This window comes from Mus caroli, unplaced genomic scaffold, assembly GCF_978045245.1.
Source record: "Mus caroli unplaced genomic scaffold, Mus_caroli_1 scaffold_10, whole genome shotgun sequence".
NCBI classification, from domain to species: domain Eukaryota; kingdom Metazoa; phylum Chordata; class Mammalia; order Rodentia; family Muridae; genus Mus; species Mus caroli.
The window spans coordinates 106,273,349-106,292,112 of record NW_028227265.1 but is presented as its reverse complement, the minus strand read 5'-3'; the positions used below and the strand labels follow the sequence as shown (position 1 = coordinate 106,292,112).

The following is an 18,764-nucleotide window of genomic DNA, read 5'->3' as shown; positions in this document are numbered from 1 at the left end:
TACATATACACACACACATACACACACACACACATATATATATATATATATATATATATACATATATACATATACACACACACATACACACACACACACATATATATATATATATATATATATATATATATATATATATATATATATACTCACAGCCACATATATTAGTTAAGAGAAGAAAGGAACATGTGCATTGAACTGTCTTTTATGATGTCATAATTAACCTTACCTGTGCTCTTGCTTACTTGTAAGGATTTGAAGTATTGCTTTGGTCACTGGCCCTCACCCTGAAGGTTTTCCTTTAGTACTGTAAGGTGGGTGCTCTTAGCAGATATTCCTTTTCTGAACTTTCAGTGTGTCCTGAAAACACAGGCGTCTGGGCTCCGTTGTTTTTCCATAATCTGTTACTTTTGCTGCGGTTTCTTTGTGCATGGTACATTATTTTCTGCAGTTTGCAAACACTGCTCTTTGGTTTCACTTTCCAACAGTTCTATTGTGATCTGCTTGGTGTATTTTTTTCTGAGGCTTTTCCATGCTATGATAAGCTTCCACTGTATTTTATATTTTTTATGTTTGGGACATCCTCAATGACTGCTCTCTTTCGGTCTTCTGCCTCTTTCTTCCTTCTGACATTCTGATTCCAACTGAAATCTACTGCTGAGTCCCTTTTGTGCCCTCTGAATGTTGGCTTTCACGCTTCCTATACCCAGAGACTCTTTTCTGGCTCCTTACAGTTTATACTTCTGAGTGGAGATTCTGCTTGACAAGATCTTGCTTTACGCTTCCCTCCTTTAGGCGTGGTCCTTTCTGTCTGAAAATGGGCTCAATTTCTTGAAGTCTTTGAAGTCGCTTTAAAGCAGCATCTCTGAACCTGTGGGTCATGGGGGAGGTTACACAGCAGATCTTTGTATTGCTATTCATAATGAAACAAAGTTACAGTCAGGGAGTAGCTGTGAGATCATTTTATGGTTGGGGTCACCACAACATGAGTCCCAGCATCAGGGAGATTGAGAATCGCTGCTTTAAAGCCTTTGTTTATTGTCTGAACTGCCTCTCCCCCACCCCTACATATGGGTTAGAGTTTACCTGTTTTTGTTACATTCTATTTATCTGGTTTCCAATAGCTTCTGATTTTGTTACTGAATGCCTTGACTTTAGAGTATGTATCCTAACAATGCTGGGAACTGACACCCCCCTCCTGGCACTGTTTTTGCTGTTATCTTCCCATTCACTTGTCAGTGTCCTGGCCCCACCAGTACCATTTGCTTCTGGGTGTGTAGTCACCTCTATTTAGCCTTGCTCCAAGGTACAGAAGAAAATGGTGACAATTTAGACAACAGTCTTCAACCATCTCTTACTCTGGCCTCCTTTAAACTCCTTGTCGAATCTGGAAACACCCCCAGTGTTTAGACTGCGTTGTTGCATAACAGACATATTGCTTTCCTCTGTGTCTTGGCTTAAAGGTCTTCACAGAGGACTAGCGCTTGACTTCAGGAAGCCCCTTAGTTGTCTCTTCTCTGGTTCTCTGTGGGGTAGCTTCTTGCTGCACAGGAACACCAGCTTTCTCTTACCCCCTCACCACCAATGCTCCCACTTGTTTTTGAAAACATCCTCAAGCCAGACAGTAGTAGCACACACCTTTAATCCCAGTACTTGGGAGGCAAAGGCAGGTGGATCTTGGTGAGTTCTATGTTGGCCTGGTCTAGGGAGTGAGTTCCAGGACATCGAGGGGTACACAGAGAAACCCTGTCCTGAAAAACAAAACAAAACAGAAAACAAACAAACAAAAAAGCAAGCAAGCAAGCATCCTTAAACCCCATAGCTTCCCATACTCTATATCAAACAAAATAAAGCTAGGTTCCCTGGGGACAGTTTAGGAATAATCATTTCTTGGGTGCGCCCATCTTTCTGTTCACAGAGGGAGCCCTGAACCACTGATCAAGCTGAGAACAGAGTCAGCTGCCTGCTGTTCTCAGAGCAACAGGCTTGCTATGGCTGAGCAAGTACGTTCTGCATTGCTTTCCTGTTTGTCGTGCCTGTGTGAAAGCTGGGATAAGGTCAGCCAGGGCTCTTTTTCCGTGGCATAGTGTACCTGGCATGGAGTATCTCACCTTCATTGAGAGTGTGTTGAGAAAGAGAGCACTTGGCCACTCACTCGTGTTGCCAGACATTTCAACCCCACAACCTGGAAATAAGTGGGACATGATAAAGGCTGGCTCTCTCTCCCTGTGTCCCCTGATGGGGTGCTAATATTGAGGGAGTCTACATTGTCTTGCCACAGATGATAACTAGAGCTGTGTCATGCTAACCAGGAGGGTGACACAGGAGAGGGTTATGCTGAAGTAGCTGGCCTATTCTTCAGTTTTAGACAGTCTCTTCAACAAATATTTCTAAATATGATGTTTGCTTTTGAAAATAATATTAGTTCTCTAAGAGTTTCATACAATGTCTTTTGATCATACTCTCTTAACTCTTCCTATAGTCACCCCCCTTTTATTCTAATTAATATTGCTCATTTACTCCAGAGTGTAGGGCCAGCCATAGGCACATGGGTCAGCTCCAAGCTCCCAGGACTACACCCTTAAAGCGATTTGTCTCTTCTTTAAGTTGATGCTGAGGTCATCCACTGCCAGGGACTTTTTAGTTAAGACTGGGGCCTGGCTACTTCCCTTTCCTCTGCCTTTTAGAATACTTGCTGACATAATGAAAGCCCAGATAGCCACAGCTGCTGTAAGCTCATGAATACATCAGTCCTTCCATGTCCAGAAAACACTGTTGCATTCCTCTCCTGCCCTGCGCACCCACTTAAAATCGTCATACCCACTTCCATGATGGCCCCTGAGCTTTGGGGAAGGGTATGTGATAGATCTCCTGTTTGTTTATAGCTGAGCACTCTGCAGACACTTATCTTTGACCAGATGTGACTTTCTGTGTTGTTTTGTCCAGTGTACACAGAAGCTTCTGGGATGCACTAAATTATGGCTATAGAGATTTGGCCTTAGAGGAAGTTATCATTCTATAGATGCTTAGAGGAGCATTTCTCAACTTGTGGATCATGACACCCATAGTGACAATTTTGGACTTTTGGTTTCATTAAAAGCACAGAAATATGATAAGAATGTGTTTTCATTTTAATCCCAAGTATAGGGATGTGGAGTGCTTCTGACTTGTCTGTAGCAGCTGACTATGATTTGTGGAGCACACTCATGCTCCAGCAAAAGTGCAGTTTTGCCAGCTGCAGATAGTTTCTGTGATTGTGTGCCATTGGAAATCTGGGAACATTCCAGAGCTAGAGCTTTGATGAGCATGGGTGGTGGTTGGTGGTCATTCAAGAAGGTTGGTTGCAGTTTGTTAGTAGCTGTGCTCAAAGAAGAAACAAAAGGAAAGAAGTTAGACTCAGGGATCTCTCTCTCTCTCTCTCTCTCTCTCTCTCTCTCTCTCTTTCTCTCTCTCTCTCTCTCTCTCTCTCTCTCTCTCCCTCCCCCCCTCTCCCTTATAGCCTTCTTTCTCTCCTATCTAGTGATAGAGGGTGAAACCAGGCGGCTAAAAGAGTGGGAAAAAGAAGAACCCACAAAGTAGAAAGGACTGGCTACAGATCTCTTGGCAGGTCAAACATCGCTCTCAGGGGCTCACATATCAGATATACTGCATATCAGATATACTGCATATCAGATATACTGCATAACAGATATACTGCATATCAGATATACTGCATATCAGATGTTTACATTATGATTTATGATAATAGCAAGGTTACAGTTACAAAGTATCAGCAAAAATAATTTTATGATTGGGAATCACCACAACATGAGGAATCATATTAAATAGGTTGCAGCATTAGGAGGGTTGAGAACTACTGGTCTAGAGATTATAGTCATAGTGGGATCTCCCTTTGGACTGTGGGCTCCTCAAAAACAGGTTCTTGGCCAAACCTGAGGACCAGGCATCGCAAGTCCTCCTGTGGAGTGGACTTTATTCAGAAGCTGCCAGTTATCTCTCTAACACCCCTTTCTCTACTGCACCATGAGCATATCTTGCCATGATTGTAGTTCACAGGGTTCACAGCTGGGTTATCAGTTGCTAACTTTTTCTCCAAAAAGGCGACATAGAATCTTCTGGTGCTATGAAAGCTAGCCACCAAGGAGGAAGGTTTCTGAGTCTTGCCAATATGATTCCTATATGTCCTGTGACCAATGTGTGCAGTGTCTTCAGCAGTAGGGTCTAACTGTTAAGTTCTGGTGAATAACCAAGAACAAAGCCAATGCTTTGGCGTCTCAGGGCTACCACTGAGCAACAACCCTGGTGGGGAGGTATTCTATATAATAAGAGAGGTATTCTATATAGTGGGCAGGTGTTCTATATAGTAGAGAGATATTCTATTTAGTGGGGAGGTATTCTATATACTGGGGAGATTTTATAAATAGAAGGGAGGTTTTATATAGTGGTGAGTTATTCTATATAGTGAGGAGATATTCTATATAGTAGGGAGATATTCAATGTAGTGGGGAGGTATTCTATATAGTGGGGAGGTATTCAATATACTGGGGAGGTATTCTATATAATGAAGAGGTTTTACATAGTGGGGAGTTATTCTATATAGTGGGGAGATATTCAATATAGTCAAGTTTTATAAATAGTGGGGAGGTATTCAATATAGTGGGGAGATATTCTAAATTGTGGGAAGTTATTCTATATAGTGGGAAGGTTTTATAAAAGCGGGGAGGTATTTTATATAGTGGGAAGATATTAGATATAGTGAAGTTTTATAAATAGTGAGGAGGTATTCAATATAGTGGGGGAGATATTCTAAATAGTGGGAAGTTATTCTATATAGTGGGGAGATATTCTATATAGTGGGGGAGATATTCAATATATTGAAGTTTTATAAATAGTGGGGAGGTATTCAGTATAGTGGGGGAGATATTCTATATAGTGGGAAGTTATTCTATATAGTGGGGAGGTTTTATAAATAGTGGGGAGGTATTCTATATAGTGTGGGGTATTCTATATAGTGGGGAGATATTCAATATAGTGGGGAGGTATTCTATATAGTGGAAAGATATTAAATATAGTGGAAAAGTTTTATAAATAGTGGGGAAGCAGTCAGTATAGTGGGGAGATATTCTATATAGTGAGGAGATATTCTATATAGTAGAGAGATATTCTATATAGTGAAGAAATAGTCTATGTAGTGGAGAGATATTCTCTATAGTGGGGAGGTACTATATATAGGTGAGAAGCTTTCTATATAGTGGAAATGTATTCTATGTGGTGGGGAGATATTCTATATATACCTGGCTAGGGTTTTTATTCGCCAGCCTATGGCTTCCAAGAGGAGTGTAAGGTAATGCCTATTAAACTGTGTTATATGCATAAGTAAATGAAAAAATACCAGGAAGCTTATGCAATAGTCTCCACATGACTTTTTCAAACATCCTTAATGCCGTTTGCTTTTAAAATAATTCTAGTAACACTGAAGTATTTTTCAAAGATGTGTTTTTCAGCAGTTAATGATTGTTTTGCTGAGAAACAATTTTATAAAGTGCCTCATTTTGCCGTTTTTGTAGTGACCATCTCTCCGGGACTTTTTGTGTCACCTGAAGCTAAATTGAGTGGAGATGATCCTATCAATTGAATTCTAAATACAGAACTTTGAGAAAGAGAAAGGCCTTTCAGGAGGCGATGGAAGCCAGAGGCACCCTGGTATTTTCTTTCTCTTGACTGAATTCTATTGAAAACTTCTTAACTTTGCAAAATGCCTCTCTGTAGGAAGCTTTCATGTGTACCACAAACTTATTTGTTCTTCCTCTTAGAGATGCAGATATTGCACTTAAACTCTCTGTCTCCAGGATAGAGTCCTTGCTTTAAGATAATCATAGGTTCTTCCTTCATTTACATGATAGCTTTGGGGGCTATTTTAATTCTTTAAGCAAGATATTTAAATACATTCATTGAGGTCCGTTTATCAAAATTTATGAAGTTTTCACTCTGGGCTACATGTGAACCTTGCTCTGTCTGTAGTGGGGAAACTTTTAGAAAGATGAAATGACGGGTCGCCTCAAGAAAGCACTAATTTAGAACTTAGATAGCTAAGAAACCCCAGTTAAATCTTGGCACTGGACAGACCCTGTGACTGGGTAGTGTGTTTCTACCACCAACTCTGGAGTGGATACAGTTGAACCATACAGACTGTGTGGTAGTGCTGTGTGCCCAAAGCACACACTGCTGGCCTAGAGGCTGATTACCTTCTCCTATGTCTCGATCTCCTTGTTGCTACCCTGTTCTCTTATCCTGCATCGATGGCATAACTGTGCTGCAGAATATGTTGTTAGGTAACGATTGGTTCTCACCCAGTACTCAGCCTTCCCATGCCCTGTTTCAGGATCAAGCCTTGTGAGTACCCCAGACCCTCATCCATACTTCTCCCACAACCTTCTAGATCTAGCCAAACTCACACAACCAGTGCCTAACCTACCATGGCTACTCCTAACTCCACCTTAATCAATGTCTAAGCTTCTGCCTGCACCCACACCTGCAATTGTCCACTGGTCCAACCACCTGCTCTATAATAAAATCTTTTCAACACATTCTCCAAGGTTTAATCCAGTGTGTTCCCCTAAATTCCTCATTTCTGTTTATGCAAACCCTACAACCAGGATACCAGCCTAGTCTGGCTTCCTCTGCCTGCACCCTAAAGGAGCATTAGGCTTCAGACAGTGTCCTCTCCATCTTGTCTCCAACCAAATGGACTCTCCCATTACATACCCAGCCTTCCCACCTACCTAGACCTACCCCACACTCCACCTGTAGAGTATCTCACACACCAGGGAAGTCTCCTCTGTTCACCTGTTTACCCAAGCCATTTCCCACTTCTAGACCCAATCCTCCCACACATTGCCTCTTCTTTCTACAACTACTGTCAATAAAAAATTCTCTGAATGACCGAAATAAGTTCATGTGCCAAGATCTCATCCCCCACAAAATACCAACAATGTAAAAGATCAAGCCAGTCTCTCCTCTCCAACACCTGTCCCTCCTGTAGAAATGTCTGTCAATGAGAATTGCTAAGATAAACCCCAAGGCATAGAATTTTGAAAGAACAATCATATGCAGAGATAAAGAAGAAGGGTCTATACCATATAAGCAAGGAGTGTGGAAAACTTAAAAAAACAACAATAAGAACAGCAAAAAGACAAAGAACAAGAAAGGAACACACAAGAAATGCAGAACACCATGGTAGGGAAAGGTAAATCTTTAAATTATAGGCATAAAGAAGGGAGAAGAATCCCAAGTCAATGGTATAGACTAGAATTTCAACAAATCATAGAAGAAAACCTTCCCAAATGAAGACCAGATACACCCATACAAATATAAGAAGCACATGGAATGTCAACCAGACAAGAGTTTATAAAAGATTCCCATGGTAAATCATAGATAAAGCATTAAGTATACACAAAAAAGTGTATTGAAAGCAGGAAGAGAAAAAAAAAACCTAACCAAACCAAATAAAAGCAAATCAACCAACCAACCAACCAGCCTACACAAGCCACATATAAATTAAAAGCTATCAGAATAACAGCTGATTTCTCAGTGGAAACTCTGAAAGCCATAAGAACCTGAAGCAATGCATTCTTAGTCTTAAAAGACTATGACAACCAATATAGAAAAATATACCAAGGGAAACTATCTGCCGTGATTGAAGGAGAAAGAAAAGCTTTCCGCAGCATCAACATTCTAATTATATCCGACAAATCAAGCCTAAGAAAAATACAGGAAATATGATTTCCAGCTGAAGAGAGGAGTGAGCACAGCAATAGACCTGTGGAAAGAAATATGAAGCCATACTTATTAAAACAAAGTACCGCTCAGAACACAAACACCACTGAAAATCAACAACACAAGGACAGCAGTTAGCACACCATTTTAAGTATTAATGGCCTCAAGTCTCCAATAAATAAACACAGCCTAACTGAATAGATCAATAAACAAAATCCATCTGTTGTTTATAAGAAACAGCCTTAAGTATAAAAATCACCTTACAGTAAAAGGACAAAAGTTTTCCAGTGAAATGTGACCAGGAAGCAGCCAGGTGTCACTGTCCTAATCATTTGACAAACTAGACTTCAAAATAATACTAGTCAGAAAAGATAAAGAGCGACACTTAATTCTAATTAAGAGAACAGGTAACCAAGAAAACATTTCTTATCCTAAAATTGTTTATAGAAATCTGGGGCATTGAATTTCATAAAACAAAACAAAACAAAATAAAAAACTACCATTTGGAATTGAAGACACAGATAAACATCTACTCATTAATAGTATGTGGTTTCAATACCCCACTTTCTCCAAAAAACAGGTCATCTGAACAAAAATTAAACATCAGGATTGAAGGACTTGACAGTTATCTACCGAATATTCCACACAAATACCAGAGAATACATATTCTAGCCAGGATGGCATAGAAGCCTTTCTGAAGTAGATAATATCCTATAACACAAAGTAAATGCTTCCAAATTTGAAGAGACTGAAATCACTCCTTGTGTACTATCTCAAAAGAATGAACTAAAACTTAAAGTTGACAGCACACATATCTCTGGTAGAGACACAAACTCGCCGAGATGAAACAACTCATTAGTAATGATAAGTACGCCAAAGAGGAAACCCAGAAAGAAATGTAGAACTTTTTGCAATTAAATGAAAATGAAGACACAAAACAAAAGACCCCCTGGAACATATTGAAAGCTGTCCTGTGAGGGTAATTTATAGCTCTAAGTGCATAAATGGCTCAGTGGTTAAGAGCACTGAGTGCTCTTCCAGAGGTCCTGAGTTCAATTCCCAGCAACCACATGGTGACTCACAACCATCTGTAATGAGTTCCAATGTCCTCTTCTGGTGTGTCTGAAGAGAGTGACAGTGTGCTCATATATGTTAATTAAGTAAATAAACACTTTAAAAAAAGATATTTTTCCCTTGCCGGGCAATGGTGGCACACACCTTTAATCCCAGCACTTGTGAGGCAGAGGCAGGCAGATTTCTGAGTTTGAGGCCAGCCTGGTCTGCAGACTGAGCTCTAGGACAGCCAGGGCTACACAGAGAAACTCTGTCTCGAGAAAAATAAAAATAAATGAGTAAATAGATAAGCAAACAAATAAATGGCACAAAAAATGACAAATGACAATCATACAGTTCAAATGGTGAGAAAAACAAGGACAAATCAAATCCAAGCCTAGCTTACTTCAAGAAATAATAAAAAATCAGAGCAGAAATAAAGAAATAGAAATAAGAAAAATAATTTTAAAAAAAGAATGTATCTAAACACTGGGTTTTTGTTGTTGTTGTTGTTGAGATGACAAACAAAATTGAAAGATACTTGGTCCAACTCACTATAATGAAAGAGAAGACTCAGATTATGATAATTAGAAATGCAGAGGTAAACACAACATCAGTCAGCAAAACCGGGAAGAAGGATAACATTTGAAATGTAAAAAAATAATAACCAAAAATGATAATAAAGATGTTGTTTCACACACACACACGAGAAATTCAGGATAGTAGAAGGGGATGTTTTAAAAATCTGTACTTCATTAAGTTGAGAAACCTGAATGAAATGGATGAATTTCTAGATTCAGCCAAACTATCCATTGAACTAAGCCAAATGACCCAAGAAGTCAACATCTAAACAGATGGGTAACAAAAGAGGCAGCTAAAAAGTCTTTCAGCTAAAAACAAATATTCAGGGCCAGTGGATTCTCAGCAGAATTCTACTGTACTTTCAAAGATCTATATCTAGTCCTTCCTAAACTATTCAAGTCAGCCAGTCAATCAGTAAGTAAGTAAATAGTGAAGGAGCACTCCCAATGGTTTCTATGAAGCCAATATCACTCTAATACCCAAACCAGGTAAAGACACAACAACAACAAAAGAAATTAACAGGCCAATGTACCTAATGAACATAGATTTAAAAAAAAAATGCTTAATAAAATAGTTGCCATGAGAATACAGACGGATCACTGCTTGGCCTTTTGGCTAAAATCAAGTGCAGTATACAGACATACATCAAAAAGATTATTCAACATGATTATTTGGGTTTTGTTCTTGAAATGTAGGGATAGTTCAAAAGATGTGATCAATAAACATAATGAGCCACATAAATAGACATAAAGGCAAGAATCACATGATTATTGCAATAGGTTCAGAAAAAGCCTTAAACAGAATCCAACACGCCTTTATGATAAAAGTCTTGCAGCGTGTAGAACCAGAAGGGATCACACCCCAGTGTCCCTCAGTTAAGCTGTATATGAGAAAACCACAGCCAATATCATCTTAAATGGAAAAAAGCTTGGAGAAATCTCTCTGAAGTCAGAAACCAGAAGGGATGTCCACTATGCCCACTCTGTCTCAATACTGTGCTTAGATCATTGGCTGGAGCAATAAAGCAAGAGAAGAAAATTAGAGGGATACAAAGAGGGATAGAAGCCAAACTGTTGCTTTGCAAAATGATAGGACACTGACCATTAAAGATTCTCAAATTCTACCAGAAAATTTCCAGAAAGTATAAACAGAAAAGAAAGATAAGCAGTATTAGCAACATGACAGGACACAGAGTCAGCTTGCACAAATCAATAGATGTCATACACACCAACAGCCAACATACAGTCAAGGGGATCATGTATGGACTCCCATTCACATTGGCCTTAAAGAAAAGGAAATAGCTATGAATAATCCTAACCAAGGAAGTAAAGGATTTCTACAGTGAAAAATTTTAACTTCTGAAGAAAGCAATAAGAGAGACACTAGAAAATAGAAAGACACCCCATGCTTATATTGCAAATTATTAAAATTTAGTAGAACTGGTAGAATTAGAATTGTGAAAATGACCATTTTATCAAAAGCTATTTGCAGATTCAATGCAATCCTAATCAAAATCCCTATGTCATTATTCAGAGAAATAAAATAGTGTACTAAAATTTATACGAAACTACAATAGGCACCAGACAGCCCAAACAGTTCTGAGTATAAAGAACTGTAGAGGGATTACAGCCCCAGATCATACGATATACCACAGGGACACATTGATAAAAACAATACAATCCTGACACAAACAGACATGCATAGCAACAGAACCAAATCAAAGGCCTAAGCATGAACAAATCTAACTTCAGCCACTTAATATTTGACAAAGATGCCAAAAAACATATGTTGAAGAAACAGAAGCATCTTCAAGAAATAGTCCTGGGGAAACTGGATGCCCACATTCTCAAGGATGAAACTAGGCTTGTACCTATCACCTTGCACAAAGACCTAAACATGAAATCTAAAACAATAAAACTGCTAGAAGAAAGCACAGGTGGTACCCTATATGATGCAGGTATAGGAAAGGCCCTCCTGAATACAGCCCCATATGCTTAAGAACTAAGATCAACAGTTGACTTTTGGGACTCAAGAATCCTCTGCACAGTAAAGAAACAATCAACTGGGTGATGGAAGCCCAGAGAACCGGAAAGAATCTTTGCTAGTTAGACATCTGACAAAGGACTGATTCCAGAATATATAAAGGACACAGAAAACAAAGACTCAAAAAAAAAAAATCAAACAATTCATCCGAGCACCTGGCCTGGAATGTGAGTCCCGAGAAAAGTAAAAATATTGCCTCAGAAACACCTCAAAAAAAAAAAAATGTTCACCACCTTTAACAATTAAGGAAATGGAAATTTATATACACTTGAGTTTTTATTTTACTCAAACAAAAAAGGGGAAACCTCACCAAAACAATACACAGGAAACCCTGCCGTGGACGTAAGGAAGTGCCTCTATAAGCTTCGCTTTCAGTCATAATAGCTAGACAGTGGAAGCCATCCCAATGTCCTGCAACTGACAAATGGATAACAAAAATAGACAAGTGCACTCATCTGGACGCAAGTAGAAGATGACGTATTGAGTCAGGTAACCCAGAACCAGAAACGCAAACGCCAACTGTTCTTTTTCATCTGTAGTTCCTAGTTCCAAATCTTTAGATGTGGAGACAGAGCCTGGGATAATTGCAGAAACCAGGGAAGAATAAGGTGGCATCATTGCCAGGGTAGAGGGATTGGGGAGCAATAGATAAGTACAGTCCTAGTGATGAGAGGACTGGAAAATGGGGGGTTACTTTAAGGAAGGAGATGTATGTAAATAAAGAAAAGGGGGCAGCAGGGTAGAAGAGACTAGCAGTGTGCAAGGGATTTGATTGGGGCGATGGAAAAAGAGAAGCATTTTATTGGAGAGCGAGGGAGGAACATACAAAAGAAAGGAAAACCCTTAAGCCTGTAGAGACTTGAGACCCTAGGGAAGGGAGATGTCCAGAGGTAGGGGATCATCCAGGACAGGGGACAACATCTGGAATGTAAATAGATAGAATAATTAATTTTAAAAAAAATTAAAATAAGGCTTCCAGGTTAAGCCACAAGGAATCATACTATTAACTATTTACTTTCAAAAGCTAATAAATTTAATAATGTTTAATAATATGCAAACACACATATTTATTTAATGAGCTTTTTGTCTCAACTGACATTGCTCCTACCAAGAGCCAGAGACCACCTAAAATAAATCCCAATACCAGGCATGAGTAGCATTCTTTTGTGCTGCTACTGGCCAGGGCTGGCCAAGAAATTCCCAAAGCATACAGCTTATGGCAGGTGCTTTGGTTGTCCCTTAGAAGTGGAAGGTAAATTTCAGGTGCCGACAATACCATGTATTTCAGAAACAGGGCCCAGAGAGCCTGAGCTAGAGCTAAGTTGAATGCCTCCTTCCTGAGGTCTAGCTTTCATGGTACCCAAAGATGCCATTCAAGCTCCCACAAGAGGAAGCAGCAAGTGATCCTAACCAGCTATGATACTGATGAACCACATCAATGCTCAGCATGGAATGATGATGCTCAGGATGCACTAGTGGCACACACACCTTGGCAGCAACTAACAGCTCTCTAGTTGGGCTTACAGCCTGTTTAATAGAAGGAGATTCATGCCTGCTACTGAAATCCTACACAACTAGTGAAGTTGTGGGTATGGAAGGATAACCATCTACAAGCACTGCTTTACTAAACCAGTGTGATTCCTAACAACAATCTAAATATCTGTCCTTATACCCACAGGTACATGTAGTTTCAACTTTACACCAAGGAAACTTGCTTTTGCAATATTATGAGAGACCACTACAGGAAGACCTAGGCTAACAAAATGCAGCTGTGGAGCCAAGTCCCGAGGATACCTGTATAGAAGACTCTTGCACCTAGGGCTTAGGGAACATTGAGAGGTCAAGATGGGAAGGGTGCAAGATTGGAGAGTTGGCTGTGAGATGAGTTTCCTAGTAAGGTCAGAAGCAGCACCCATAAAGTCTCACCGCCACGATTCCCTGAACTTGGTCTAAACAAGCACTGAAGCCCCAACCCTACACAAGGGATGCTGAAAGTGAGAGAAAGTCTTCCCAGGGAAGAACACACCGACTGGTTATCTAAGACCCAATAGTTTTCCCTAAAAACGCACATAGTAACCAACTGAGTCGGTTGTATTGAGGAATGTATATGCACTCCCATGTACTTATATGCACATAATAATGATATCTTATAATGATACAAGATGCCATACATTTGAAAGAGAGCAAGGGGGGGTGTATCTGGGAGTCTCTGAATTTAGGGAAGGGTAGAGAAAAATGCTGTAATCACATTATAATCTCAGAACATTTAACCATTTGATTAAAAAGCACATGGGACTGATGATGCCTAACACACTGTGGGAAGGTTGCCAGTTATTTCCCCAAATCCCCTCAGCCCCTCACTCTTCAGTGGACGCATTGTACTTTCTTCAGTTGCTCTGAGATTTGATGTTGCCTGGTATGCCTGGACTTTTCCTCTCTACTCTGCACCCCCGTTAGGCTTGGTTGGAGAGATCAGTGAGAGCCAACTCTCCCAGTCTCCCTCCAGGTCCATTTTATTTCCTAGCAATGTACACAGAGGCTTGTTCATCTGAAAGCCAAACTTCAAGTAGCTTAGCTAACCTTCAGCAAGGGCAGAATGCTCCCCAGAGCAGGGTCTTGTGGGAATGTGGCCCTTTGGGGTCGACTTACTGACTCTGACTACAATCCCTCACTCCCAGCATCTCAGAATTTGAGTCTGTTGTTCCTTCCTTTTGAGTATAGGTCAGCCTCCTGGAAGATACATACACACACACACACACACACACACACACAGAGACATGTACACACCACACACAAACACACATACACATATACAGAGAAGAGCTATCTTCCCACATACCCAAATCTAATTATCAGAGACCTCATTTATGCTATGTTAAGGAAGGAGTTAGTTTTCTAACTACCACATAATGTGTGTAAGGCAACTCTCTAGCAGTATGGACATCTTATAATTATGCAAAAATTATATAATTCTCTGTTCCCCTCAATCCTGTCCCCATCCTCCTCCTTGTCTCCATCCAATTTTAAATTTCATTTCTGGGTTTTCTGGGTCTCTAAGAAGGGACTATTGTGGGGGTAGAGATCTGCTAAGGATGTTCTTTCACAATGAGATGCCTTGCTCTTCTGGTTCCACCGAGGAACAGATTGGGTCCTTATCTTAGAGCCCGCTGTACCCTCAATTTCCAACGAGGCAGGAGGGGAGGCAGGGGATTAATCTTCTGGGAGAGTAGAAGTAATTGATGACCTGCAGACACAATGGCCATGTCGCATGCTTTGACAAAGGAGTTGCTTTTTCTCTGATTCACGACTCATTTTCATTAAATCGTACAAAGGCATAAAAATTAAGCCGGACTAAGCATCCCGCGCAGCGTTCAGCCAATCACTTTTTCTAAAGAAGAGGGAAAAAAAAAATTACACAAAATCTTGCCAGAAAAATTTAGGTGGTGTGGTCATCATAGCACTATGATAGATATGCAAATTAAGTATGAAAACTGTTCGAGTCCTTAGAGAAACTTTTTTTTCCTAAACACAACTTGAACAGTGCAGCTATGCATCCTGGTGAGGCTAAAATTGGTAAAGGCAGAGCTGAATGCCAAATGATAATTTCTGCTAAATAATTCAGGCCATGTGAACTTTGATATTTCCCTTACTTTAATGAGTATAATGTGGGCAATTACCAACTACTCTTCTCACAGAGCCAGACAATGTGCTTTTTTCTAGTTAGGGGCTTCATTTTTTCTTCGGGTAACTCATATCTGCAAAGTTTGCTATAAACGCAGGGCCTTGCACATGCGACCGCTGCATAAATGTATATTACTGAGGTGATGGTAATTATAACGAGGAAGTTTAGCATGTCTGTAAGCTGTTCCTCAATAGACAAATCTCATGACATGGGACTTGAGTTCTCCTGTGACACTGTCTTTCTCCTTTTCCCCATGCAGGGAAGCGATGCTGACATGGTGGATAAGAATAAATGCTGTACACTCTGTAACATGTCCTTTACCTCAGCCGTGGTGGCCGACTCACATTACCAAGGCAAAATCCACGCCAAAAGGTTAAAACTGTTGCTAGGAGAGAAACCTCCACTGAAAACCACAGGTATGTATGGGAAGAAAAAATGATCCAGGCTGCTACAGAGAACCTCTCTTCTCAGTCATAGGAATCAGCCACTTTTTCAGAAGCTACAAGCTTTTTGGGTTAGATGGCAGGTGCCATTCAAAGCCCACAGGGATGGATGGGGAGCCTGAGCAGAACAGAACCATTAGAGTAGGAGTTCATGGGCTTGTGCAGCGTCTTTTATCTAATGCTTACAGCCTCCAGGATGTCTGTCACATTGATCGCATATCATGTGAGATACACATCTCTAGTGCTCTTTCCAAGTTCAGCCCACAGTCCACATTGGTATGGTTGTGCACACTGCATAGGTGGTAGGTTCTTGCCAGTGTCTATGGAAAGCAATTAGCATCCCTGCCATTTGTGCTTTGACTACACCAGGGTGCAGTGACATCATGTGTTCTTAGTTTGGTGGAGAAGAAGCACAAATAAACCATAGTCTTCGTAGCCACTTTAGTTTGGAGATAAGCGTGGATTTATGGCATTCCTGCCATTGTTACTGGGAAGCTGTGATTCTAACGTATTAACTTTCTTCAGTAACTTAAATATTGATCACAGATTAGCTGACCTTCTAAATGTTTAACTAAACAACGTCTTTGGAGGTTTAACCAAATTATGAAACTAAGATTTTTTTTTTAATAATTTAGCAATGCTGGAACTGTTTGGACAAGATTTACATTGTGATGAAGATGTTACTGTGCTGGGTTATAATCCCAAGAAGTTAGGGGATATTTTTCATTATGTCTCCTCTTGCAGTGCAATTAAAATTTAGTAGTGCATTTTATCTTGCTGTCTAATGAATCGTGCATAAATCGTGGGTGTAATTATTTTTAAATGGTATTTGGGAAACGAGAGAGCGTCTGAAACAACGCTTGGTTTTGACTTTGCTGGCGTACTTCTTCAGCTAATTGCTTAACAAATAGCAAGGAGTCTTTTCACACCATTTCTCATCTGAGTTTGAGTACAGGATAATGTTTTCTTGGAGGTGGATGTGACATTCAGGTGTAGAATCGTTTTGTCTGGAAATGAGTGCAGCTTATTTTGGAACCGCTGCATGATGTGGCATTGAACAAGGGGCACTCTGTTGAGACGCTTGTTCTCTGAAAGGCTGAAGTACTAACCTTGTGACCTATGCATCGTCAGATCTCTTAAAATAGACACCTCAAAGAGAGAGTCACTGGAAAATTTCTATCTTTTCTTTCTGTGAATGAGTAACTAGATCATCTGTTCTCTTTGCTTAAGCAGAAGACTGCTGTTAAATTTCATCTGGAACTCAGGGTATTTGGAGGTAGTGCTGAGGGGAGAGAGGCTGTATCTTTGTTATCACATTGGCTAGCAAATGGGAAAATGATTATTTATGTATCAAAAACTATCCCATGCCAAAAATAGTTCTTTATGGTTTTGTATCCATCATCAGGAATTTAAATAATACAGGAACTAGGACATAGATCTCAAGGATAACTTATTAACTCTCAATATATTGCAAAGACAGGAGCTGGCAAGATGGCTCAGTGGCTAAACTTACTAGCAAACCTGAGAACCTGAGTTTGACTCCTGGACCTCTGTGGTAGAAGGGAAAAAACTTTTTTGTGTGCACTTATTTTTTTTTATTAGATATTTTCTTTTTTACATTTCAAATGCTATCCCAAAAGTTCCCTATACCCTCCCCTACCCGGCTCCCCTAACCACCCAGTCCCATTTCTTGGCCCTGGCGTTCCCCTGTCCTGGGGCATATAAAGATTGCAAGACCAAGGGGCCTCTCTTCCCAGTAATGGCCGACTAGGCCATCTTCTGCTACATATGCAGCTAGAGACATGAGCTCTGGGGGGTACTGGTTAGCTCCACCTATAGGGTTGCAGACCCCTTCAGCTCCTTGGGTAGTTTCTCTAGCTCCTCCATTGGGGGCCCTGTGTTCCATCCTATAGATGACTGTGAGCATCCACTTCTGTATTTGCCAGGCACTGGCATAGCCTCACACAAGACAGCTATATCAGGGTCCTTTCAACAAAATCTTGCTGGCATATGCAATAGTGTCTAGGTTTGGTGGCTGATTATGGGATGGATCCCCAGATGGGGTAGTCTCTGGCTGCTACAAACTTTGTCTCTGTAACTCAGAAGGAAAAAAAACTTAAACTGTGTCCTCTACATAAGCACTAAGACAAGCATGCCCTCCATAAACAAATATAATAAAACATTGGAAGCACACACACACACACACACACACACACACACACACACACACACACACTAGACACATGAATACATGTATTCCAAAGACAAAATTCAGGCCCTTTAAACTGGGTTCTTGCTGTCTGTGGTGCTATCTTAGCTCTTGAGGTTACAGGGATCAAGGAACCTGTTAGGCAAGATCAGAATAGGAAAGGATAAATTACACTATCAGCTTGAAGCTTCTTCCACTGGGGAGCAGAGAAATCTAATTGTCATATCCTAGAATGTACTGGCTGGTTTTGTGTATCAACTTGACACAAGCTGGAGTTATGGCAGAGAAAGGAACCTCCCTTGAAGAAATGCCTCCATGAGATCCAGCTGTAAGGCATTTTCTCAATTAGTGATCAAGTGGGGAGGGCCCATTATGGGTGGTGCCAGCCCTGGGCTGGTAGTCTTGGGTTCTATAAGAGAGCAAGCTGAGCAAGCCAGGGGAAGCAAGCCAGTAAGTAACATCTCTCCATGGCCTCTGCATCAGCTCCTGCTTCCTGACCTGCTTGAGTTCCAGTCCTGAATTCTTTTGGTGATGAACAGCAGTGTTGAAGTGTAAGCTGAAGAAACCCTTTCCTCCCCAACTTGCTTCTTGGTTGTGATGTTTGTGCAGGAATAGAAACCCTGGCTAAGACATAGACTCTTTCTCATCCATTTCCCATGATTAGCATACCCTCTTATCCACCTGCTTTAAGCAGAAAGAATCTTGGAAGGTGACAACCACAGACCAAATTGGAGTCCCAAGAAGCTAAACTGAACCTCAGGCTTGGGATTCTGCCAGCCATTGGGCACAAAAATATGTAGAAGTAGGCGATGGAAGGTGTGTCCTAAGCTAAAGGGGAGACCATGGGTGGGACAAAGGCTAGCATGTTAGTGTGGCTGCAGAAAGCTTGAGTGATGGAGGAATGTTGCCCACAGTCTGACAGCAGGACTTTGGATGCAGACCAGAGGTTTGGGGAGAATCCGAAGATATGCTCTTT

At 40.6% G+C, this 18,764-nt stretch overlaps 1 protein-coding gene across 2 annotated transcripts in view; it reads left to right on the top strand.

The window, feature by feature from the left end:
• Nucleotides 1–18,764, top strand: part of Zmat4 (zinc finger matrin-type 4) — a 393,512-nt gene that overhangs the window by 218,301 nt on the left and 156,447 nt on the right. For both annotated transcript variants that reach the window (XM_021170888.3, XM_029480293.2), the window contains exon 4: nucleotides 15,396–15,552. In XM_021170888.3, coding sequence (XP_021026547.1) covers nucleotides 15,396–15,552 — 157 coding nt within the window. The remainder of the gene's footprint in view (nucleotides 1–15,395; nucleotides 15,553–18,764) is intronic.